General features: G+C 39.6%; 3 protein-coding genes across 4 annotated transcripts in view; 1 reads left to right on the top strand and 2 right to left on the bottom strand.

Moving 5' to 3' along the window:
- Nucleotides 1–4129: 4129 nt before the first annotated feature.
- LOC127946223 (serum amyloid P-component-like) lies at nt 4130–11128 on the bottom strand. The gene is given in 3 exon segments (XM_052542643.1): nt 4130–4858; nt 10567–10914; nt 10917–11128. Coding segments are annotated over 3 exon segments (1035 nt in total). The 5' UTR covers nt 10987–11128; the 3' UTR covers nt 4130–4241.
- Nucleotides 5579–26800, top strand: part of LOC127946221 (pentraxin fusion protein-like) — a 41882-nt gene continuing 20660 nt past the window's right edge. Inside the window, exon 1 of one of the 2 annotated variants that reach the window (XM_052542641.1) lies at nt 5579–5774. The gene's annotated coding sequence lies outside the window, so the exon portion shown is untranslated. Of the gene's footprint in view, nt 5775–21415; nt 22225–26800 lie in introns of those variants that run through there. The other variant, XM_052542640.1, reaches the window with a different exon arrangement.
- On the bottom strand, nt 20510–21667 carry LOC127946088 (pentraxin fusion protein-like). The gene is made up of 2 exons (XM_052542403.1): nt 21637–21667; nt 20510–21207 (listed from the first exon to the last, which is right to left on the bottom strand). The coding sequence occupies exons 1-2, from the start codon at nt 21665–21667 to the stop codon at nt 20579–20581; spliced, it is 660 nt and encodes a 219-aa protein (XP_052398363.1). The 3' UTR covers nt 20510–20578.

Below are 26800 nucleotides of genomic sequence, written 5' to 3'. Positions count from 1 at the left end.
TCTGTTAATTTTCCTAATACCATTAATACATCTCCATTTTCTTTTCTTGACATAATTCTTTGACCTAGAGATGCGCAGAAACATTTTATAATAACCATTATTATAACTAATTCAACAACAATTAATCCTCCATAGAGAATGTACCAACCGGCACTCATAAAGAGATTAATTAGACCACTCCATATTGCATAGATTATTTTTCAACCAGTTTAAACCCAGATAATATTTTTTAACTTTTGCTTTACACCAATTTTCCTTCCAATTCCTTCTTTTAATTGTCAGTGATAAATCATCAATCGCTATAGCATCTAATTTGGTTAAGGGCACTGGTCCATGAAATATTTTCCACTGAGGATTTCTATTTACCATTCTTATCACTCCTCCTGTTCCAGAAGTCATTTCATATTTGTTAGCCAGTTTACTTCTCTTAAAAGTCCAAGGTAAGGGAAATATTCCTTTACTCCAATAACATAACACTGATGCTATTTGATTAATAGCTGTCACAAATTAGTACTCCAGATAACTCTGTGTGAGTCCTTGTTATGCATCATCCATTCTGCACCCATGTCCTTCTTCTCGTCACAAAATCTCGACCCTATTATTGCTTTGACCTTATCAACAGTGCCCAACCCCTCAGAGAACTTACCTACTTTATGCCTTGTGTTATAATGACCTCGTCACCAATTTCTAACCTTGTGTTTTTCTTAACCTCTCTTTCTTTCAAGTTCACCGTATTGTACCTGTTGAGGTGCAATAAACACCGATCAATATTCTGGTCCCAGTCACCTAGGTCTCTATTTTTAGCAAACCATTCCTTAACAGTTCTAAATGCACGCTCTGCAATTCCATTTGTCTCTTGCGGTAGGCTATGGATTTAACTAGTATTATTCTATTTTCTTTATAGAATTTTTGTACTAGTTTCCCACTTATATTATGTGCAGACTTTCCAACAGTCCCTGCCACTTTATTCATTCTTTTAAACACTCTACTACCCTTTCTTCGAGTGCTGACCTCAAAGACCATATCATGGTTTTCTTAATGTGGTTATCGATGGCAATCAGAAAATAGCAGTTTCTTCACAGTCAGTACTAATCTGCTGTAAAGGATACTCCTTTTGGTAATTCAGTTTCCTCACAACCTTTAGCGACCATAAACTTCCTGCATTTCTGGCATTCTTTTCTTATCTCCCTATAATGATTCCTTGAATTAGGAATGTTTAGATTTCTTAATCTAAATTCCACTTGAATCATTTTAAATGATGTAAATCCAATGGCAAAACATAGAAAACTATAGAGACATCATTAGCATAGCTGCTGATCCAACAAAGTAAATTAAGTAGTTTAACCCAAGCTAAAGAATAAAATGCGCATTTGATCAGATGCAACTACACTCACAATTTAAGATACATTATTCAAATGCTTGGCAAAAGAGATGCGTTTTTAATCTAGATTTAAACAGAGAGAGTGTGTCTGAACCCCGAACATTATCAGGAAGGCTATTCCAGAGTTTGGGAGCCAAATGTGAAAAAGCTGTACCTCCTTTAGTGGACTTTGCTATCCTAGGAACTACCAAAAGTCCAGCGTTTTGAGACCTTAGGGAGCGTGATGGATTGTAACGTGGTAGAAGGCTAGTTAGGTACGCAGGAGCTAAACCATTTAGGGCCTTATAGGTAAGTAATGATAATTTGTAACTGATACTGAACTTAATAGGTAGCCAGTGCAGAGACTGTAAAATTTGGGTAATATGATCATATTTTCTTGACCTGGTAAGGACTCTAGCTGCTGCATTTTGGACTACCTGAAGCCTGTTTATTGACGAAGAAGGACAACCACCTAGAAGTGCATTACAATAGTCCAGTCTAGAGGTCATGAATGCATGAACTAGCTTTTCTGCATCAGAAACAGATAACATGTATCGTAGCTTGGCAATGTTTCTAAGATGGAAGAATGCAGTTTTTGTAACACCGGAAATATGATTTTCAAAAGACAAGTTGCTGTCTAATATAACACCCAGATTTCTGACTGTAGAGGAAGTAACAGTACATCCGTCTAGTTGCAGATTGTAATCTACAAGATTCTGTGTAGTGTTTTTTGGTCCAATAATTAATATCTCTGTCTTATCCGAATTTAATTGGAGAACATTATTTGTCATCCAATCTTTTACATTTTTAACACACTCTGTTATCTTAGATAATTTAGAAGTTTCATCTTGTCTCGTTGAGATATATAGCTGAGTATCATCAGCATAACAGTGGAAGCTAATTCTATATTTTATAATAATATTACCAAGGGGCAACATGTATATTGAAAATAGAAGGGGACCTAGGACGGATCCTTGTGGCACTCCATATTTTACTGATGATAAATGAGATGACTCCCCATTTACGTAAACAAAATGGTAGCAATCGGACAGGTAGGATCTAAACCATATTAGATTCTGCCCTTGAATACCTGTATAGTTTTGTAATCGATCTATGAGTATGTCATGATCTATGGTGTCGAACGCAGCACTAAGATCAAGTAAGACTAGAAATGAGATGCAGCCTTGATCTGACGCAAGAAGAAGGACATTTGTAATTTTAACAAGTGCAGTTTCTGTGCTATGTTCTCTGCTCTTTATGAGCCACCACTACCACATTCCAAGTCACTTTGTCAACACAATTTCTGTGTGGCCCAACTCAACAGCTCTCTGCAGAGCTCGCTCAACAGCTGTCACTTCTCCTAACTCTGCGGTCGCCTGAATTTCCTCATTCTGTGTGATCAGCTGTCCATTAACTTTAACCAAAGTATCCCCACTTAACTTTCCCTGCCCTTTCACTTCAATCAGTGAAATATTTGGGTAGGTACTTATGGTTCTCATGATACCTAGTAAATTTATCTTTCCATTTAATTCTTCTTCAATCTAATTGAAATGCCATAGAAGAAATCACTATTGGTTATTCTTTTGCTACAATTTTTAGCTGTAAGTAGTCTCTTACATACAGCTGCTAATATTCTCTCAGCACAGTTTTCATCAAAGCGCTTCATTGCTGGTCCTTGCCTGTGTGTCAAGAATGCAATCGGATGTCGCCCCTTCTGCATTTAACATTGTTATAGTAACTTCCTCTTCTTCAGCGACCAGAACGTACAGAGGAAATGTCTCATCTCTTCTTTCTAATGCACCACTATTAAGAGCTGTTTTGATTAATTTTAATCTAGTTTACTCCATCTGCTAAGTCCATTGCCATTTTCCCTCCTTGCTTCTTTGATATAATATTTTAGCCACTCTAGAATATTTAGGTATTAGATCTATGATATAATTCAAGATATCTAGCAGTAACTGTTTGTTAACTTCCTGTTTATTTGGTCCTTTGCTGCTGTTGCCTCTGCCTTGCGAAATTGGGATTACTTAACTTATAGTGATATCATTGACTTTATTGCAAATGATTGCACAGCTACTGTCATTTTGCATTATTGACACACTTTTAGTTTTTCAAATAAATGTTGTTCAGTTGCTTTTACACAATCTTTCTTGTTCAAAGCACTATATAAATAAAGGTGACTTGACTTGACCCTGTCTTGATTGTCCACTCCAGGCACCCAACCAACTGTAAGCAACCACGCAACCATACATACATAAACAAGGGATGTTTCTTTAAGGCTTCTTTCTGTCTATGCAATTTCACGTATTTCATTAATCTTGGGATTCATTAATCTTGGGATTCCACATTTTCATTCTCTTAAACTCATCCTTTCCTAAATTTCTATCTTCCTGCAACGTTTATGAATGTGTGAGTTCATGTGTTTATGTTTTAGATTAGTTTATATGTCTTAGATTTATCTAATAAAGCCTTATTCACATTGAAAAGAGAAGTATCTTGTGTTTTCTGCTTACAAGTTAATGTCTTAAACTGCCGATCTTGTTACTGTGCTAATTGATAGTGTTTTCACTATACTTTTGATATTAATATCCAGCGCAGATTTTATTTTAAACTGCTCGTTCAGTGAATCGCAGGGCGTCTCAGTGATCAGCCGTGAAACAGTGATTCTGTTCAAATTCCCTTTAAAATCTTAAATGATTTCTTTTGAGATAAATTTACCTCACAATTATTATTATTATTTTTTTTTATTATGCACAAACACTGCAGATATAATGCTGAGGAAACAATTTATTTGTTAGCCCATACAGCTTTGTAAATCATTAAAACAGATGAAGAGGTCACAGAGGTTGACACAAATGTATGACATTACACCTGATCAGAATCAGTTATCTTTCACCACTAGTACATTTCCATTAATCTCATATTTGATGGTGTTCCAGTAGAACACATTTCCCATCGGCACAGACAGTTCCTGGTTTGAATAAACTGCTCTAATCTGACTGCCAGAGAGAACTTGATCCCACATGTGCACATCTGTAATTTCTCCTACAAAGCTCTGATTCTTATCAAAGCCTCCCAGGTAGTTATCAGGGTCTTGACCGAGCAGGACGGTGCCACCAGGTTGAACTGAGTGACCTTTTTTAAACAGCTTGTATGAACTGCGACGTCCATCCACCCAGAAGGCAGAAAGACCAGTCGCAGATTCCCAGGTGACGCACACATGGGTCTGGAAGGTGGAGAGAGGAGGCAGGTAGAAAAACACTGCGACGCCACCGAGGTATAAGGAGAAAAGGCCGTCTTTCTCTCTCCACACGTTGAGCTCGTCATGATTCTGTGTGCGGTAGGCGAACAGAACGATCTCCCTCTGGCCCTGGAGCTCCGTTGCGACACGCATGCACAGAGTAAAAGCTGAAAGACTCAGTGGCTTTTCAGGAGTGAGTTTAACATAACTGGAGTCGGTCTCGGTTGGAAACAGAAGCACTTTACCACTGAGACCCACTGCAAGACAAAACGTGAAATGCTGATTGCTATAATCTATACTTGATCCTTTACTGTAAATCGTGTTACCTTCAGTAGCCACAGGTGTCAGACAGAAGAGACAGAAGAATAAAACCACGGGTAACATCTTACTGCAGGTCTGAGGAAAAAGTGCAATAGAAAATCGATTAGTCCTTTAAGCAGAGAAATTTTGACTACTTCGTAAATTAAAGTTTATTTCTAGTAAGTGTTAAATTATTTCTTAAATCTTCAAGAATACTTACAATGTTTAATCAGTGTTATCAAAGAGATCACTTCAGATCAGCTGTGTGTCTCCTAGATGGTTGAGACCAGGAGTGTCTCGAGTATTTATAAGCTGAATGGGTTGAGCCCAGATTCAGTTAAGATCCTCTTTTTTTTTTTTTTTTTTTTTTACCTAGAAGGAAGATGACGTGTCCTACAGTGACATTGCTTGCAGTGTTTAAAGATTCATTTAATGAGAGAATAAGCATGTATATTTATTCTATAGTCTGATTCAGACACATTTTTGACATCTCTTCTGAAACTAGAGGTGACAAAAAAAACAAACAAAAAAAAAAACTTTTACATTTTCCTTTAAAAAAAAAAAGGAGACATCAAACTTTAGATAAGCTCTCCATTGCTGTTCAGGAGAATTAGTTGAGTCATTAGAGACTTGGTTTGTGATTGTTCTGTCCTACCATCAGACGTGAAACTAAATGCCACTTTACAGACATCAGAAGCATAAAAAGAGAGAGTGAAGCGGGGAAACAGAGGATTCAGTGTTAAAGGGATGAAAGAGGGATTGAGCCTCCGCAGTGACTGTGTGTCTGTGTTGAGCGTTTGTCTCTCAGAAGGAGAGATGCTGTGAAAGCACCATGGAGCTGGAAGTTGCTGTTGGGTTCAGAAAACAGACCAGGTACAACAAATCAGTTTATTCTTTTCTTTCATGATATTAGGTTTATTTACATAGTTTTGTTGGGGTTAGTAGTTGGGGGTATGCTCATGTTCTGCTTTAACTGCTTTACTTTTTTGAACATTGTTAATGAGAATACAGTCTTACTCAACACAGCATATTAAATCAGATTTTTGTGGTGTATTTAATCGGCTGATTGCAACAATTTCTTGACTTCATCTGTTATCACTGACTCATCACTTATCCAGACATAACACAATAATGCAACAGTGCTATCTTTTTCTTCTGTCTAAAATTATTCTCCACATACTGTAACTGTATATTCAGCATCAAATAAACATTTATTGACTCTTGACAGTGGTTTTGTGCCACTGAGCAATATTTGCTCTTTGCTGGAATATGATCACACTGCATCTGGTATCAAGTTAAGTAGTTCATAAGAATAAAAATATTTTTGCAATGGTATAAGAACACACTCTAAAACACCCCAGAATTTTTTTGAGTCTTTAGAAAAATCTAAAATATAAGAACATTTTTAAGATACATATTTGAGAATACAAATATTCTTAACTTCATACTTCAGTTAGAAAAAAAAATATTAAAGAAGAATTTTATTCTTAAAATGTTTTGTGATCAGGCCACTGGTTACAAAATAATGTAAACCACAATCATTACCACTACCCTTCTAAAGAACTGTTATCTTCAGACTAGTGCTGGGCGGTTTGAACAAAAACTTATATCACTTTTTCTTTTTCTAAATTATGCGGTTTCCCAGTTTATGACGCTTTTTTAAATGCATAATCGGGTGTACGATGCATTTTCTGCTAGTTGATATTTCAAGACGTGCTTTTAATTTTTTTTTCAGCATTGTGAGTCTTTTAAAAAACTGCGCTCTGATGTAAACAAGCACGTAAGAGAAGCACATGGAGGAACACTTGAGAGACACGCTGCATGAAAGCACATTCACTCTCTGACAGCAGATGGCGCTAAACTGCAGAAAATGCAGCCCTTACCCTGTAACTCCCATAAATAAAGCAGCAGCTACTTTCTAAAATGTATTTATATAGCCATTCAGACTTGTGGATTTGCTATGATGTTCATCACAGACAAATACTTAAATATTTAGACTTGAGGCTATTTATTTTCAAACTTTTTTTCTCATTTTAATCTGGACCACAACATGCTGTAGATATTGTTTGAAAGTGTTTTGATTCTTTATTTTTCATTCACAATTTACATCAGGGCTTCATTAGTTAACATTAGTTAATTCCTTAGTTAACTTAAACTGCCAATGAAAACTTCTTCTGAACATTCATTAATCTTAGGCATTTAATAACTCATTGTTAAAACTGAAAGTTGCAACTGTGTTATTTAATGAGCTAACATGAACTAAGACTTGTATTATTTTTAACAAAGATTAATAACTTCTGTAGCAAATTTAGCTATTATAAGGAGGTCTTATTGTAAAGTGATACCTATAGTTCTTTTAGACTTTAATCTGTGTAAAACTTTAACTTTATATATTTTTCTGTATTGCTTTGTTTAAATGTTTAGTTATTTGTTATAAGAAAAAGGGTATTTAATCTGTAATACTGTATAATGTATTATACTGTATTAAATACCGTAATAATAATGAGGTCTGTGCGATATGGGGAAAAAATCTATCTGAGATTTGATTTGCGATTTTAAATTTGCAAAGTCAAGATTCAGCTCAGTACTGTCAATAATGTGCAGCACAGAATATCATCAAAATTCCTTGTTGTTTTCGACATTATTCCAATAGGAATTAATGTTGCCATCGGCCATATTACATCCCACCAATAGGATCCATCTTCTAGACAGCATTATAGTCTTCATTAAAACCAATACAATTCTAATTATAACCCTTGTGCTTTAACGTATCCTAAAGTTAGCATTTTTTAATAATATTTATTTCCCTCCTCCACATACCTTATTAAGAAACCCATCAGAAATTATTGACACATTATGAGGGAGCGGGAGACAGGAACACAACAAGGGGGAACACTGGGGAGATGTATATGGAATGTAGCTACTGTCTCTTTTAATATAATCACTTTCTTATCAACTATATTTGAGTTTTAAAAATCCACATGATTACATAGCATACCATGTCAGCCTCTCATACATCCGTAAATGTAATTAGAGATATCTCTAATTCAATATCGACTAGTCACAATTATAGTTTAAGATATGTCCTTGTCGAAATGCTGTTGTGTGACGTCAGAATTAATTTACTCAGCTCCTCCCCGTCCACTCTGCTAACTGCTAACAACATAATAAAAGTCTCCTTTTGTTGTCACGGAGAGAAAAGCTATTGGATGAAGTGCTTCATGGATTATTAAATAAATCTGGATGCAGCCTTGTGTGGTAAAAGGTCTCCCGCGTGCATGTATGTTTGTAGCGCTGTTCTTTAATTGAATCATGTTGCAAAATAGACCAAATGCAATGTAATGTTCAATAAAGTTTAAAATTATTTATTTATTAAAGAAAGGTAGGCCGGTACCTTTAAAAATATATAAAGGAAGGCCTAATTTGTAGATTTTAGCTTACCATTCATTCTGAATTTTTCTCAGAATTGCGATATATAGACAATGTGAGATATACATTTTTATAACTGTGAGATAAAAAGTTTCTATTTCTTTATTAATTTCTTTTGTAATTAATTTCTTTATTTAACGAGCTTCCATAAATAGCCCACAAGGTGGGAGTATTGTATTGTATTATAGCAAGAGATCCATGATGATGATGATGATATTCTGCTGAGTTCAGTGATGAGCACCAATGTATTCTTTTAGGCAGGGGCTATTTGCATTAGGTGTAAATAGCAATGGATTATATTTACATGGTGTTAAAATAGCAAGATTTGATGCTATTTATACTACTTATTTGAAACTTAGTGGCAATTATCTGCACCTCAGTATTGTAGTACATTATAAAACTGTACGCATTAATAACTTTTTAGTTTCAATTTTAATTCAATTTTAATTCAAAAAATATAAATGATGTCATTAATAACTCACCCTCATGTCGTTCCAAACCCATAAGACCTCCATTTATCTTCAGAACACAGTTTAAGATATTTTAGATTTAGCCGGAGAGCTCTCAGTCCCTCCATTGAAACTGTGTGTACGGTCTACTGTCCATGTCCAGAAAGGTAAGAAAAACATCATCAAAGTAGTCCATGTGACATCAGAGGGTCAGTTAGAATATTTTGAAGCATCGAAAATACATTTTGGTCCAAAAATAGCAAAAACTACGACTTTATTCAGCATTGCCTTCTCTTCCGTGTCTGTTGTGAGAGAGTTCAAAACAAAGCAGTTTGTCATATCCGGTTCACGAACGAATCATTCGATGTAACCGGATCTTTTTGAACCAGTTCACCAAATCGAACTGAACCGTTTTAAACTGTTCGCGTCTCCAATACGCATTAATCCACAAATGACTTAAGCTGTTAACTTTTTTTAATGTGGCTGACACTCCCTCTGAGTTAAAACAAACCAATATCCGGGAGTAATTCATTTACTCAAACAGTACACTGACTGAACTGCTGTGAAGAGAGAACTGAAGATGAACACCGAGCAAGTCATTTGTTGATTAATGCGTCAAAATCAAATTGTAGATATCTTCAATGTATATTATGACTAGTCATAATTGCAATATAGATATCTGGAATTACAATTGTGACTATCCGAAATTATATTTATGGAATGTAAAAACCAATTTTAAATGCTAAAACAGTATTTAATCGCTGTCATTGCATGTGTTTTCTTTTCTTTAACAGATTTCTGAGGGAAACCTTGAGCGTTCCTTCATATTTTACATCTGCTTAACTGTCTATGTAGCTCGCATAATCATCAATAAAGTGTATTCTGAGATCTGAGGTCTTATATCACAGTAATAATTTATTTAGTTTTTTTTTTTTTTTGAGGAGCATTACTCATCATTGGGGGATATTGGAGTGTGACGTGGAGGATCACATCACAGCAAGCTTCACGGCTCACAAAGTTACGGGAACGAAACAACCCAAGCGATATATGTCTTCCTTAGATAATGTTAGTTCTGTACTGCAGCGTTGGGTAAAACAAAGATTATAATTTCCTTTGTGGTAACAGCGAAGATGTTGAATTAAACACACACACAATCTGCTTTTCCACATGCCCCGATAATCAAAACTTCTACTGAGCGCTTGTTTCATTTTTGCAGATCAGTTTCTGTAACTGAATTACTCAATGCACCTGTTGCTCTGATCCTAACAGCCGCTTGCACCAAGTGCTGGTGAGCGACTGACAGGAGATGGAGATCATGCCTCTGTGCTCTACTGCTATTCCTGCAGCTCCCGGATGTGAAAGGGTGAATTATCTGCCGAATTTTAACCACTGAATTTGTGGAAGCGAATTTGGAAAATGAAATAAAATGGACCGAAATTTGCCTGTAGAATATTATACATCGTATTTTTATACCGATTGAATATTTTGGAAGTGAATTCTGGAACGTGAATATGAATTAAAGATTTTTTAATTATGAAAAGGTGTGTGAAATATTTTGAATTGAAATATTCACAGCTTAAACAAATGTTAAATATCAGGACCTAAAAATGCAAGCTCTGGAAATACAAGGCATACTGTTAATGCAATGCATTATTTTTTCAGTTTGTGCTATTCAGCATACATTTTTGTTTCAAAGACATATTTCATTATTTTGCTTCCATACTGGTGTGTGTGACATTACAACTGATCAGAATCCGTTATCTAATCTTGAATAACTAGCACATTGCCAGTTATATCATATTTGATGGTGTCCCAGTCGAACACATTTCCCTTCGGCACATACGGTTCCTGGTTTGAATAAACTGCCTTAACCTGACTGCTGGAGAGAACATGATCCCACATGTGCACATCTGTAATTTCTCCTACAAAGCTCTGACTTGCGTCAAAGCCACCCACAAATCTATCAGCATCTTGACCGAGCAGGACGATGCCACCAGGATGAATTAAGTGACCTCTTCTATAGAACTGGAACAAACTACGACGTCCATCTACCCAGAAGGCAGTAAGACCAGTCTCAGATTCCCAGGTGATGCACAGATGGGTCTGGAAAGTGGAGAGAGGAGGCAGACGGAAAAATGTTGCATTGCTACTAGACTGAATATATAAGGACACGCGACCGTCTTTCTCTCTCCACACATTGAGTTCATCAACCTTTGGCACACGGTAGGCGAACAGAATGATCTCTCTCTGGCCCGGGAGCTCCGTCGCGACACGCATGCAGAGAGTAAAAGCTGAAAGACTCAGTGGCTTTTCAGGAATGAGTTTAACATAGCTGGTATCAGTCTCAGTTGGAAACAAAAGCACTTTACCACCAAGACCCACTGCAAAAAAAAAGGGGGGGGAAGAGGTGTTGAGGGAAAATCACACTAGCAATAATCAATGTGATCTATTAATGAAAATGTGGTACCTTCAGTAGCCGCTGGTGTCAGTGAGAGCAGCCAGAAAAATAAACCCACTGGTACCAACATCTTGCTGCAGGTCTAAATGAAAAAGAAGAGTCATAAAATGATTTACTCATTTAAATAAATTTGTCAGCAGCTAGGACTTATGCAATAAAGAAGCTTCATCTTCTAGCTCTGGCAAATATGTAGAAACAAAAACTTTAGTACTAGTTTAGTAGATCAATTCTTCACTGCATCATTGTTACTTTAAATCACATTTTTAAAAGATGTATTACACAAGTATACAGTGTTCAGCAGGTTTTACCCGAAAGAAGATCAGTTGACCTCAGCTGTTTGCCTCCTAGATGGTCATAATCAGAAGGGTCTCCAGTATTTAAATGCATTAGTGATTAAGCTCAGATTTAGGAATGATTCTCCTCACTGTCGTTTTATTCAGATCACAAGTATCAAGAGGTATATAGTTTGTTCAGGTTATTGAACTGAAGGTCTTTTGTGCTAGTCACAAATCTACTCAGGTGCTCAAGTTCAAGGTGGCTGTCCAAACAGTGAATCTAATCAATATTCAGGCAAACATTCACCTAAGTTACATTGATGCATTTACAGTTCATTGGATGAAAATGGGGTGCATAGCAAAACTGAAATAGGGTATTAAGCTAAGTTCTTTACATGTGGTGCATACTTTTATTTCAAACTGTCAAACAACAAGAAAGCAAACTTATTACTGAAAAATGTTAATATGTACCTTGCAGCCTAGGTGTTAAGAAATATGCATTATCATGTACATTAAGTGGTGCAGCAGTATTTTGAACATGCTTTGGAGCCGTAGATGGTCACCAAGTGGTGTGCATTCAGTCAACAACAGCTCTAGTGGCTGAATTGTAACTGCATTTGTGTAGGTCATTTCACAAATGCATTATATTTCAGTTACTTGACCTGCAGGCCGTATGAGCATTCAGACAAACATTTACAGATCGATTTTGAAATGCGTTCCTGCTAGAATTTAGATTTATCTGTATGAGTGTGTTAAAAGAGCAGGATAATTTTTAGTCATTTAAACCTTTTTGCTCTGTTTCTTGAATAAAGAGAAATGAATTCAGAGGACTTAAATGCAGCACAATTTTTTGCAATATTCTACATTTGCAATTATGTTTTCTTTTCATAAATGAGTAAGCAGCATTTAAAACAATAAGCATGGTTGGTCAATATTTAATTACAGCTTCACATGCATGATATTTTCATTTACTACAAGTAGGACAGACAAGAAGGACGTTCAACATGGACACACAGACGGTTGTTGTGGTAATAAACAACACTATAAACAGCAACTGTCTGCGCTTAATGCATATTTCATATATAAATAAAAGTATTTAGGGATCCCAAGGCGGTCGCTTGAGCTTTACCTAATGTGTAATCTGTCCCTGAAATTATTATATATCTAGCATATAACTTCACCAGCACATATGGTGAGAAACAAAATGTTTGTTTGTTTAAATATATTTGCCAGAACGTGTAGAAAAAATGGATCAAAGAAATTTCATCTTCTAGCTGGTAACTATGGAAAAATACAAAACATTTCTCCTAGTGTGTTAGATGAGTTCTCTAAGACATTATTTTTAATATTATATCACATGTAATTACTAAGCATGAAAGTAATACATCACTTGTTAAAAGACAAACTAAACGGTCTGGTTAAGAATACTTACAAAATATTAAGCAGTTCTTATCTAAGAGAAGATGTCAACTCAGCTGTTTGTGTCCTAGATCATGAGGAGCGATGTTAACCAGAATCTATTTGGAAAGTGGTCCATGAGCACCTGACTCAACTTTGGAAAGTCAACAGGCACCTGACTTCACTCTGGAATGTCAACAGGAATCTGACTTGATTCAGGAGGATCAACTGGAACGTGACTTGACTCTGGAAGGTAAACAGGAATCTGACTTGATTCTGGAGAATCAACTGGAACGTGACTCGACTCTGGAGGGTCAATGGGAACCAGACTCAACTCTGGAGGGTCAACGGGAATATGACTTGACTCTGGATGGTCCACTGGAACCTGACTCAACTCTGGAGGGTCAACGGGAATATGACTCTACTCTGGAAGGTCAATCGGAACCTGACTCAACTCTGGAGAGTCAACGGGAACCTGACTCAACTCAGGAAAGCCCACTGTAGCTGCCATCCTCTGCAGTGGCTCCGAGCTGGTGGCCATCTTGTGCAGTGGCGCTGGGTTGGTGGCCATCTTGTACTTTGGTGCTGGCTCAGCAGACGTGACATGAACAGTCCTGGGAATCTCTAGGATCTTTGACAGCATGGAGAAATAATCCAAAAACATCTCGGCAGCCATCTTGGGCGTTGGCGCTGGGCTGGTGACCACCCTGTGCTGTGGCGCTGTGCTGGCCTCCATCTTGCCTCTTGGCTCTGGGCTGGCGGCCATCTTGTGCTGTGGAGCTGGGCTGGCATCCATCTTGCCTCGTGGCACTGAGCTGGCGGCCGTTTTGTGCTGTGGTTTTGGGCTGGTTTCCATCTTGCCTCGTGGTGCTGGGTTGGCGGCCATTCTGTGCAATGGTGCCGGGTCGGCAGTCATTCTGCACAGCGGCGCTGTGCTGGCGGCCATCTTGTGCAGCAGCACTGGACTGGCGGCCATCTTGTTCAACGGCACTGGCTCGGCAGACTTGGGCCTCCTTTCCCCTCTCCATCCACCATGGTGAGACGGCGGTTCCCAACCGAACTCAGGGTCACCAGTGGGCCATATAGGAGAGTGATGCCGGACCTCCTCTCGACCACTCACTCCTGAGCGACCTCCCCTGGTCCCACCGAACATGATCAGGTGAGTACCCTCGAACCCATTCCTCACCCGCTCGGTGACTGGGGAGGAAATATGAAAAGACACACCACTGGATCTTTGTTTTGTGATGGAGTCCTTCTGTGACGATCGTGCACCAGAGAGACACAGGGAGAGATCCAAATGCAGGTAAGATTTATTATTCAATAAAGGGTAATCCAAATTCGTTGTTAAACATAAGCCAGGGTCAAAACCAAACAAGCAGTCCAAGAAAACAAACAAAACAAAAAAAAGAGGGAACAGGAAGGAAAGGAATGGGAACTTGGAGGACGAGAAGGCAAGGGTAAATCTCGGAAGACGAGAAGCTGGCATCACGAAGGTTAAGGACTCCATACAAACAACAGGGAAAGACAGGTATATATAAGGAGACTAATGACAATCAAGTGACTGCACCTGGTGCAATTAACGGAGGTGCAATTACTGTGAAGACAGGACCAGACTAGAGGAAGTATAGTGCCTACGGTGAAGTGCTTAAGGGGAAGTGAGCCCACTAGTGGACACCCAGCGTGACATTACCCCCTCCTCCACGGAGCAGCTGCCAGATGCTCCACCCGAACCCAAGGGAAAACCAAACAGAAAAAGAGACCAGGAGGGAGGTGGAGCGGCGGAGGACTAGGGGGAGGGACGGAGGGCCTCAACTCTGGAGGGTCAACCGGAACCTGACTCAACTCTGAAAAATCAACGGGCATCTGACTCGACTCTGGAAGGTCAACAGGAACTAGCCCTGACTCTGGAAGGTCAACAGGAACTAGCCCTGACTCTGGAAGGTCAACGGTGACTAACCCGCAAGCAGTTTGTAAATCAAGATATATGTGTGTGTGCATCAGAAATACATTTCTGAATCTTGTCCTGTGCATTTGTGAATCTTGAGTGCATTTGAAAATGTTGTTTGCATTGATGAATCTTGTCCTTTGCATTTGTGAATCTTGAGTGCATTTGAAAATGTTGTTTGCATTTCTGAATTGTGTGTGTATTTCTGAATTTTGTGTGCATTTGTGAATTTTGTGTGCATTTGTGTTTCCTGTGTGTGTATTTATGAATTATGTGTGTGCATGTATGAATCATATGTGTGCATATGTGAATGTAGTGTGTGCATTTATCTTTATTGAGACTCTTTTGGCTCCATATCCTTATACCATCCACACCTTTTTTCACAAATTCTCCAGGAGCCTCAATCCATCGTGGTCCTCCTTTTATATTCTGACCTCTGATCTCTATACTAGTATTGCATAGATCATTTTTCAACCAGTTTAAACCCAGATAATAATTTTTATCTTTTGCATTACACCAATTTTCCTTCCAATTCCTTCTTTTAATTGTCAGTGATAAATCATCAATCGCTATAGCATCTATGTGGCGAGGTGGGCGTGGGAAGCCGAAAATGCTTCAGCGGGAGAAAGAATGTGGGGATGAGTGGTAATAAGGAGGTCAAATGATTAATGATTAACACCTGTTTGTAATTCCAGTGATTGGGGAGAGAGGATTTATAAGCGCTGAGCAGACCGGCGAAGGGAAGCTGGATCTTTGAGAGAGCAGAGCTGAGCAGTGTGTGTGTGTGTGGATATATACATGTGTAAAGGCAGAGAGTCGAGCTGCAGTTTACTTTTGTTTATCCTGTTTTATTTTGAATTAATAAAGAGAATTTTTCGCCACCCCTGACTTCCTTGTCCATTATCTATCAAACTGTTTTACACTGGTGCCAAAACCCGGGACAAGGAAGCCGGCACGCCGCCATGCAACCAGCGACAGCAACGCAACTTGCGGAGCTGGTGAAGTCACTCGCCGGTCTTCACCAAACCCAACACCAGGCGCTGATGGACCTCAAGTTGGAGCAGGAGGATCGCTTCTGGCTGTTGGTCCAAGCCCAGGATGAAGATCGGTGAGTCCTCCGGAGCTTTCTGGGCCGGGAGGGCACCCCAGCAGCAGTCTCCTCCTTAGCGCACGTCCCGCTGATGAAGATGGGTCCACAAGACGATCCAGAGGCGTTTGTGGATCTCTTTGAGAGGACAGCGGATGTGTGTGGCTGGGCGCGCACCCAATGGCCGGTGCGCCTCATCCCGCTGCTGACTGGGGAGGCACAGGTGGCGGCCCAACAGCTGCCTGTAGCGAACCTCCTGGCCTATGATGACCTGAAGCGGGCCGTCCTTCAGCGAGTCGGCCGTACCCCCAAACAACACATACGTCCCTTACCACTGATGGAGAGAATTGGTATGGACCTCATCGGGCCATTAGAACGCTCAGCACGCGGGCATCGGTTTGCATTAGTTCTCGTGGACTATGCAACACGATACCCAGAAGCAGTGCCGCTATGCACAATCTCCGCAAAAAGTGTGGCGGACGCATTGTTTCAGGTGATCTCCCGAGTGGGGATCCCCAAAGAGATCCTCACAGACCAGGGCATGGCGTTTATGTCACATACGGTAAGCGAGCTATACGAACTACTGGGCATTAAATCGATTCGCACCAGTGTCTATAACCCACAAACAGATGGCTTGGTGGAACGATTTAATCGCACATTGAAAGCCATTGTTCATTAAGGAGGACGCCAAAAATTGGGATAAATGGCTCGAGCCCCTGTTGTTCGCAGTGCGGGAGGTTCCACAAGCCTCCACAGGGTTTTCCCCATTCGAGCTTCTCTATGGTCGTCAGCCCCGCGGGGAGCTTGACGTCATTAGGGAGGCTTGGGAGGAGGGGCCTTCAAACAGCAGTAGTGAAATTTAGTATGTCATGGACCTTCGAGCAAAACTTCACACTTTGGGGCAGCTGTCTATGGAGAATTTGCTCCAGGCTCAAGACAAACAGAGTCGGTTGTACAACAGGGGCACGCGAGCGCGTCAATTTACACCGGGAGAGAAAGTGCTTGTGTTACTTCCAACATCCAGTTCTAAATTACTCGCGAAGTGGCAAGGACCGTTTGTGGTTACACAGTGAGTGGGGGATCTCGATTATGATGTGGTGCGATCGGATAGAGGGAATTCACGTCAAATTTATCATCTCAACCTTCTTAAACGGTGGAATGAGGTCACCTCGGTTGAGTTAGCTGTGACAATTTCAGCAGATGATGATCTTGGACCAGAATCAGCTGTCAAAACCAACCCGCTCACTCTGGTCCCTGGGGGAGATCACCTCTCGCCACGGCAGCTCGCCGAGGTAGCCAAGTTGCAAACAGATTTTGCGGACGTATTTTCACCCCTGCCGGGTCGCACAAATCTCATACAGCACCATATCGAAACGGTCCCCAGGGAAGTGGCGCGCAACCTCCCCTATCGTTTACTGGAACACAAAAAAAAAGATGGTTCAGGATTAATTAATGGCCATGCTAGAGTTGGGAGTAATAGAAGAATCGCATAGCGACTGGGCGAGCCCGATAGTTTTAGTCCCTAAAACAGACGGCTCGGTCCGTTTCTGTGTTGATTACCGAAAGGTGAATGCAGTGTCGAAATTCGACGCTTATCCAATGCCCCGAGTTGACGAGCTGCTTGATCGGTTAGGTTCGGCTCACTTTTATTCGACACTGGATTTAACAAAAGGGTATTGGCAGATCCCCTTGTCGCCATTATCCAAAGAAAAAACAGCCTTCACCTCGCCGTTTGGGTTGCACCAATTTGTCTCCCTTTTGTTTGGGTTATTCGGGGCTCCCGCCACCCTTCAGCGTCTTATGGACAAGATTCTCCGGCCCCATTGCGCGTAAGCCGCTGCCTATCTCGACGACATCATTATACACAGTAAAGATTGGCAGCGGCATTTGGAACATGTGCGTGTGGTCCTGAGATCCTTAAGGGTGGCTGGACTCACGGCGAACCCACGGAAGTGTGCAATTGGGCGGGTGGAGGTACAGTATCTGGGCTTCCACTTGGGTCATGGGCAGGTGTGTCCCCAAATTGACAAGACAGCAGCAATTACAGCTTGCCCAAGCCCCAAGACCAAAAAGGAGGTGAGACAGTTCCTGGGGCTGGCGGGATATTATAGAAGGTTTATTCCTAATTATTTGGACCTCACCAGCCCGCTGACTGATCTCACCAAAAAGGACGCACCAGATCGGGTCCAGTGGACGGAGCCATGCCAACAGGCCCTAACCAAGGTAAAGGCTGCCCTGTGCGGCGGGCCGCTCTTGCACTCTCCTAACTTTAATCTCCCATTTTTGTTGCAGACGGATGCGTCGGACAGGGGGTTGGGTGCAGTCCTGTCTCAGGTGGTTGCAGGAGAGGAGCGGCCGGTGCTGTATCTAAGTCGAAAGCTCTCAAAGAGAGAGACTAAATACAGCACCATTGAAAAAGAATGTTTAGCCATTCGGTGGGCTGTCCTCACTCTGCGCTATTACCTCCTGGGACGGGAATTCACTCTCTGTTCAGACCACGCGCCCCTCCAGTGGCTCCACCGCATGAAGGATACCAACGCGCGGATCACCCGTTGGTATCTTGCTTTACAGCCTTTTAAATTCAAGGTGATCCACAGGCTGGGGGCCCAGATGGCGGTGGCCGACTTCCTCTCCAGGAATGGGGGGGGGCTGCTGCAGGCCGGAGTGCTCCCCAGCCTGAGTCGGGCGGTGGGGGTATGTGGCGAGGTGGGCGTGGGAAGCCGAAAATGCTGCAGCGGGAGAAAGAATGTGGGGATGAGCGGTAATAAGAAGGTCAAATGATTAATGATTAACACCTGTTTGTAATTCCAGTGATTGGGGAGAGAGGATTTATAAGCGCCGAGCAGACCGGCGAAGGGAAGCTTCGAGCCTCTGTTGACCTACCTAGGGTCTGTTCTATCTATTTCAGTTACACTCGATTTCGTCTGTTCAGAGGAAAACTAGTCCCCTGAATGAGCCTGGTTTCTCCCAAGGTTTTTTCTTCTATTCTAGCATAGAGTTTTGGTTCTTTGCTGCTGTTGCCTCTGGCTTGCGAAATTAGGATTACTTCACTTATAGTGATATCATTGACTTTATTGCAAATGATTGCACAGATACTGTCATTTTGCATTATTGACACACTGTTTTTCAAATAAATGTTGTTCAATTGCTTTGACACAATCTTTCTTGTTCAAAGCACTATATAAATAAAGGTGACTTGACTTGACCCTGTCTTGATTGCCCACTCCAGGCACCCAACCAACTGTAAGCAACCCCGCAACCATACATACATAAACAAGGGATGTTTCTTTAAGGCTAGATCTGTCTCTCCCTTTTCTCCAATTTTTTTTTCAGTGCATCTTGCAACCATCGTGTCAGTTTCAACTGCTGAGCAAATTTTAACATCATGCATTCCTCAATGCTGCCTTTTAAGGTTTCTTTCTAACAAATGGTATATCTTACTGTTACCATTTAAGGCTTTTCTGGTTTTGTAACAGAAGTTTGCAATCTCATGGCTCTGATATCATTTGTAAGAGACTGCAATTCTGAATTATAGTGAACCATTCCATCATTTCTTTCAGCATCGTCTTCATCTTCTTGTTCACGTGTTCTTGTTTTTGCATTAGGTCGTTTGACCTTCTTGCTCCAGTCTCTTTGGATGCCTTCAACCAGTAGATCACCAAAATCAATCTTTAATTTACATGGTTCATTATCACAGTTACCCAGTGAGACACGATTGGGAATATTGTGATTGGGGGACCCCATTCCTAAATTCCTATTTAGTATGTATGTGTTTCAATCTGGTTGCTTGAAATGTTTCTGACCATCAGTTATCTGTCAAATGTATCATATTCTTATTATAGGAATCATGTCCAAAATTAAACCTTGCAAGAGCGGGAAAATTCTGACCACGTGCTTGAAAAGATAACATATGATTTATGATACCCCGAGCAAAGACAATATCTAATTGGTCAAGACAACATTTGAGGTGTGGCCGAAAGGCCAGTTTAAATACTCAGGACATCATCAAATTTTGCTTTTAGCTTTTGTTCCTAGCTTCTGCTATTATTAATCACTTTTAGCGTTCCTTTAGTGTTCTTCGGCCTGCACGCCTGCTGCTACTTAGCCACGATGAGAAGAAACACCACCTAGTCTCGTCAAACTTTACTTCTGTTCTTTTACTTTAATTTCTTTCCTTTTCAATTGAGAGTTTCGTGTTCTAAGTTAAGTTTTGTAACGCCGTGTCTCCGAGTCTGACCTCGAGTGCCCGTTCAACAATCAGCGACATTGGGAAATCCCCTTTCAACAACAACAAAGGGAACAGGTGCTAATTAATAGTGTTTTCACTATACTTTTGATATTAATATCCAGCGCAGATTTGATGTTAAATGGCTCGTTCAGTGAATCGCAGGGCGTCTCAGTGATCAGCCGTGAAACAGTGATTCTGTTCAAATTATTTAATTATTCCCTTTCAGCTAAATTTACCTGTTTCCCGTACAATTATTATTATTATTTTATTTTCATTATGCACAAACACTGCAGATATGATGCTGAGGAAACAATTTATTTGTCAGCCAATAGGGCTTTCTAAATCATTAAAACAGATGAAGAGGTTACAGAGGTTGACACAAATGTATGACATTACACCTGATCAGAATCAGTTATCTTTCACCACTAGTACATTTCCATTAATCTCATAATTGATGGTGTTCCAGTCAAATACATTTCCCTTTGGCACAGATGGTTCCTGGTTTGAATAAACTGCTCTTATCTGACTGCCAGAGAGAACTTGATCCCACATGTGCACATCTGTAATTTCTCCTACAAAGCTCTGATTCTTATCAAAGCCACCCAGGTAGTTATCAGGGTCTTGACCAAGCAGGACGGTGCCACCAGGTTGAACTGAGTGACCTTTTTTAAACAGCTGGTATGAGCTGCGATGTCCATCCACCCAGAAGGCAGAAAGACCAGTCGCAGATTCCCAGGTGACGCACACGTGGGTCCGGAAGGTGGAGAGAGGAGGCAGGTAGAAAAGCGCTCCATTCCCACTCCCACTCCCACTGAGGTAGAAGGACAAGCGGCCGTCTTTCTCTCTCCACACGTTGAGCTCGTCATAGTTCTGTATGCGGTAGGCGAACAGAATGATCTCCCTCTGGCCCTGGAGCTCAGTTGTGACACGCATGCACAGAGTAAATGCTGAAAGACTCAGTGGCTTTTCAGGAGTGAGTTTAACAAAGCTGTTGTTAGTTTCGGTTGGAAACAGAAGCACTTTACCACCGAGACCCACTGCAAGACAGAACGTGAAATGCTGATTGCTATAATCTATACTTGATCCTTTACTGTAAATCGTGTTACCTTCAGTAGCCACAGGTGTCAGACAGAAGAGACAGAAGAATAAAACCACGGGTAACATCTTACTGCAGGTCTGAGGAAAAAGTGCAATAGAAAATCGATTAGTCCTGTTAGCAGAGAAATTTTGACTACTTCGTAAATTGTTTTTAACAAGTTTATTTCTATTAGGGGTTAAATTATTTCTTAAAGACAAAGGCACAAAATCTTCAAGAATACTTACAATGTTTAATCAGCGTTATCAAAGAGATCACTTCAGATCAGCTGTGTGTCTCCTATAAGGTCGTGACCAGGAGTGTCTCGAGTATTTATAAGCTGAATGGGTTGAGCCCAGATTCAGTTAAGATCCTCTTTTTTTTTTTTTACCTGTAGAAGATGACGTGTCCTGCAGTAACATTGCTTGCAGTTTTTATAAATTCATTTAATGAGAGAAGAAGCATGTATATTTATTCTATAAAATCCGTAACTCATTATACTCATCAGATCAATACGATCATGTTTTATGTGTTTTACGAAAAATTAGGAAAATTTATATGCTTAGCAGTCACTCTTCATAGTCTGATTCAGACACATTTTTGACATGTCTTCTCAAACTAGAGGTAGCAAAAAAAAAAAAAAACCTTTTTACTTTTTCTTTAGAAACAAAGAGGCATCAAACTTTAGATAAGCTCTCCATTGCTGTTCAGGAGAATTAGTTGAGTCATTAGAGACTTGGTTTGTGATTTTTCTGTCCTACCATCAGACGTGAAACTAAATGCCACTTTACAGACATCAGAAGCATAAAAAGAGAGAGTGAAGCGGGGAAACAGAGGATTCAGTGTTAAAGGGATGAAAGAGGGATTGAGCCTCCGCAGTGACTGTGTGTCTGTGTTGAGCGTTTGTCTCTCAGAAGGAGAGATGCTGTGAAAGCACCATGGAGCTGGAAGTTGCTGTTGGGTTCAGAAAACAGACCAGGTAAAAGAAATCAGTTTATTCTTTTCTTTTATTATAGTAGGTTTCTTTGTGTAGTTTTGTTGGGGTAGCAGTTAGGGGCATGCTCATGTTCCCCTTTAACCGCTTTACTTTTTTGAACATTGTTAATGAGAATGAGAATACAGTCTTACTCAACACAGCACATTAAATCAGATTTTTGGAGTCAGTATTTTTTTTTCAACAATTTCTTGACTTCATCTGTTATCACTGACTCATCACTTATCCAGACATAACACAATAAAGCAACACTACTATCTTTTTCTTGTGTCTAAAATTCTTCTCCACATACTGTAACTGTATATTCAGCATCAAATAAACATTTATTGACTTTTGACAGTGGTTTTGTGCCACTGAGCAATATTTGTTCTTTGCTGGAAAATGATCACACTGCATCTGGTATCAGATTCACAAATCTGAAGAAAGAAGTCGAGTAGTTCATAAGAATAAAAATATTTTTGCAATGGTATAAGAACACACTCTTAAACACCCCAGATTTTTTTTGTCTTTATAACAATCTTTGGAAAAAAATATATAAGAACACCTTTAGGATACATATTTGAGAATACAAAATATTCTTAATTTCATACTTCAGTTAGAAAAAAATATTAAAGAATTCTATACTTAAATATTTTTTTTTTTTTTTGATCTGGCAACTGATTACGAAATAATGTTAACTGCAATCATTACCACAACCTTTCTAAAGAACTGTTATCTTCAGCCACAAGAGAAAATATTGTGGTCATCCTGTCTAGAACGCCTGTGAGAACTGCTCAATAAGTTGTTGTGTTTGTAAGGCCTCTAACAGTTCATGCTTTGTTTCCACAGACATTATGCAACCATTTCTCACACACTCACACACACTCCTACACATCAAATACTCAATGTCCACAAGTATTCATGCATTCTTGCTGTTCCTTTCTTTGTACATATTATTTATAAAAATAAAAAAAATGACAAAACGCAAAAACAAAAGCTACAGTAAAACACCTGTTAATTTTTTAAAATAAGTTACCATACATTGTAAAATGATGAAAAATAATATTAGTGTAACGGAGGCCAGCGAGTAGTGCTGTGCAGGTAAACCTCACTCCCCGATCTCAACAGACGCACTAGCGACAGACGCTAGTGGCTGTAGCCATTTAGCCTCCTTGTTAGTGCGTCCGCCTCCCTTGCCGGAAGACCCGGGTTCGATCCCCGCTCGGAGTGAGTGCGAGGAGCGTCAGAGAGGACCCGGGTGAGAGGGGTTACATTAGATTCTACGGATGTATTGATTCACTCAACTCACGATTCAATTCACAATGTAGATTTCTCGATTCGATTCAGTTCCTTTTTTTTTTTTAACAAAATGATATTGAAGACATATTATGAATCAAATGTGTCCTTTTATTATTGCTTGTGGAATTTAAATATAATAATATACTAATATAGCACTTGCATATTATTGCTCTTTTGTTGGTTTTGAATGCTTCGTTTTTCTTCATTTGTAAGTAGCGTTGGATAAAAGTGTCTGCTAAATTAAAAAAAATTGTATAGAATGTAAATGTAAATAACAAAAGCCCTAAATCAAATAATAAGTAACACAAATAAAATAACTCTCTTCATATAAACAAAATAATGCTTTGTCTGTGCTCTTTCCAATTACAGTTAGAAGCAACCACTGCTTTTGAATCATGATCCAAACAAAGATGCTGCATACATGCAACATGAGGCATTTTTAATTAAAATAAGATTGTATCATTTAGAAATTTTTAAGTAAAAACAGAATGTTTCCACTTCAGGACCCTGTTTCAGAAACGAGGTTAAGTGAAAACTCTGAGTATGTTAACCCTAAAATGAGGGAAACTCTAGGTTTTCTGTTTCAGAATGGGAGCTTTGTCAAACCCAAGAAAGCAGGGTAAGTCAAGCCCATCACTTGTCACATTAGAATTTATTTTCAATAAAAATGAACAAAATGTTCTAAAAGTGGAAATAAAGTATCTAACGAGTGTTTAATAATGATACAACTTTTTATAATTGTAATAAATATAATCATTTACAATCTGCTATTATTGCATTCGGTTAATGTATACTGAGTTGTAAATGGGCCTAGTATGTACCTGTCAGTATAAAGTATGACAAGCATAATTATTATTTACACTTAGCCTGTTGCAAAGAACTGCTACCTTTACATGATAAATAGAATATATCACGATTTTCACTGTACATTTTTTCTGTAAACAGCATCTAGAGCTATTTGCACTTAGCCTACTGTAAATAGGATCTATCGCTAAGAAAGTATGTTAATTCCACTAATAATTAAATAGCCACTGCTGTATTTTTCTTACTCTATTGGCAGATCATTTGTAAAATAAGACAATTGCACTTAAAATATTATTATTAATATTATTATTTTATATATATTTTTTGCCCATGAGATACCTTAAAATTATTAGCTATTAGTTCATTAATCTAATGTTCTGCCAGTTTTCACCTGTGATGTTGTATCACTGAGAAGAATTACATTTGTATTGAGTCTGAAGAATGCAGACGGCTTTTTGGCGGGAGCTGTTGCCATGGTGAATCGTAGTATCAGAGGTCCATTGATAATGGCTTTTATAGTTGTGGTGCACGTGCTTAACTCAGAGTCAGTCAGTTTAGAGTTGATTAAACCAACTCATTTCAGCTGTTCTGTAACCGAAAACTCAGAGTTTCCCATCTCAGGGTAAGTCAACTCAGAGTTCAAGTTTAAACTCGGAGTTTAAAGTTGAACTAACATAGTCAGTTTTGATTGGTTGTTCCGCACAGACCTCCACGGTAAACTATGCGTTAGCATCTGTTTGGGGTGAATTATGTCTTATTCCTCTCATCGCGAAGCAAACAGTAAAATAAAAAAACTTGAACAGTCTCACTGTTTTTTCTTCTGTGTGTGTGTTTGAATCTGAATAGAGCGTTCAGCGCGGGGGCGTGGTCACATTAGATATAATGAAGGGAGACATGAAAAACAGACATCGCGTTGTTTTCATATGGATTACTTTATCACAGAATATCTGTTAGCAGCACTTGTTACACTTCATTTTAATGATGTGTTTGTAAATGAAGATCAACACAGACAAAGGCTGCAGACAGCACACATACTGATAAGACGCTCGGGAGAAAACAAACACATAACTTCATAATCATACTTCGCGTTGTGATTCGGAGATGCTCGTTGTTCTAAATAAAGTTGGTAATGAACCCTCTTTTATGGCCAAATGCTTTGAAAATCCCGCCTTGTACTCACCGAGATTAGAAAAGCAGTCATCAGTGAAATGTTGTGAACACAACAAAAGGGATTTGTTGTACTGCTCTGGTATTGTGGTGAAAATGATGAAAATGAAAATGATGCTCTTACACCAACCAGAGCGTCTGTGTGTGTGTGTGTGTGTGGGGGGGGGGGGGCAGGTCAGAGGTCAGTTTCTCCCAAGACGGTAGGCGGAGATTATTATGCAAAGTGCTCCTAGTGACGTACATAGAGATGGACAAAAGATTTGAAATCTATAACGACTCGTTTCAGCAATTCAGAGTCGACTCCTTGCTTTAGAAGCCAATAACTTTATAAATCGTGTACTTTTTGGTTTAATTACTTTGCACATTGTTTACACTGATGGACAGCTACATCATACACTGTAATACAGCTAATTTTTGATTTCCCATCTGTGTGGCTCTTTAAGACAGAAATTAAACTGAAATTTTCAGATTAGTGTGTTGAAGTAAAGCCTGCAGATATTTTCAAACTGGAAATTATGGACGCTTAATTGTATTTTGTTCATATTTTTTTATTTTTAAAGTTATAACACACTAGAAAAAAGTTATATTGACCTACATGACTTGGCAACTTGACGTACATTCAAGTTGCTAATGAAAATTACCCTTTAGATCAATATGTTTTACCAAACTTTCATTGCTTTGGTGATTACACACTTTTTAAAACTTAATTCAGGTCACTTGCAGTTTAATAAGTCAATCACTGTTTTAATTGTTAATATGTTTTTGTGAACCTGAAAGGATAAAGATGGTTTTTCTTCATTGGGTTGACTCTTGTGTGTTTGTCAGGCGTCACTCGTCCTAAAGTGAGCGTCCTGCCGTCCTCCAGTGCAGAGATCTGCTCAAAGAAGACAGCGACGCTAGTGTGTGTGTCCAGCGAGGGCTTCCCGTCAGACTGGAGCCTGAGCTGAAGGTCTCAGGAGAGCAGCGCTGGGCTCCTGGAGGAGGACGGTCTGTACAGCTGCAGCCTGACTCTCTCTGAGCAGGAGTGGATGGAGAGCGTCTCAGTGAGCTGTGAGGCCACACGGAGCGGTCAGCCTGCGCTCACTGGACACGTGACGAGACAGCAATGTTCAGAGTAGATCTGCTGCTCTTCTCACTCGTGTCTCACACCGAGACTAACAGCACATGAGCTTCAGCTTCAGTCGCTCTCAGCTGCATCTGCTCTGCTTTGTGTGCTTCACACAAGCCTACATGTGCGACTTTATTACAATTCAGTCTTTAAATAAAATAATTGTTCATTCGTTTCCCTTTTTGTTTCATTTTAGTTTCTGGC

Source organism: Carassius gibelio, chromosome A24 (assembly GCF_023724105.1).
Source record: "Carassius gibelio isolate Cgi1373 ecotype wild population from Czech Republic chromosome A24, carGib1.2-hapl.c, whole genome shotgun sequence".
NCBI classification, from domain to species: Eukaryota; Metazoa; Chordata; class Actinopteri; order Cypriniformes; family Cyprinidae; genus Carassius; species Carassius gibelio.
This window is presented reverse-complemented; position numbering and strand designations above follow the sequence as displayed.

Excerpts from the sequence above, each read along its gene's own strand:
- LOC127946088 (XM_052542403.1), bottom strand. The coding sequence starts at position 21,667 with ATGTTACTGCAGGACACGTCATCTTCTACAG. Across the intron at positions 21,208-21,636 it reads GGACACGTCATCTTCTACAG|TGGGTCTCGGTGGTAAAGTG; the intron begins GTAAAAAAAAAA and ends TCTGTCTTGCAG.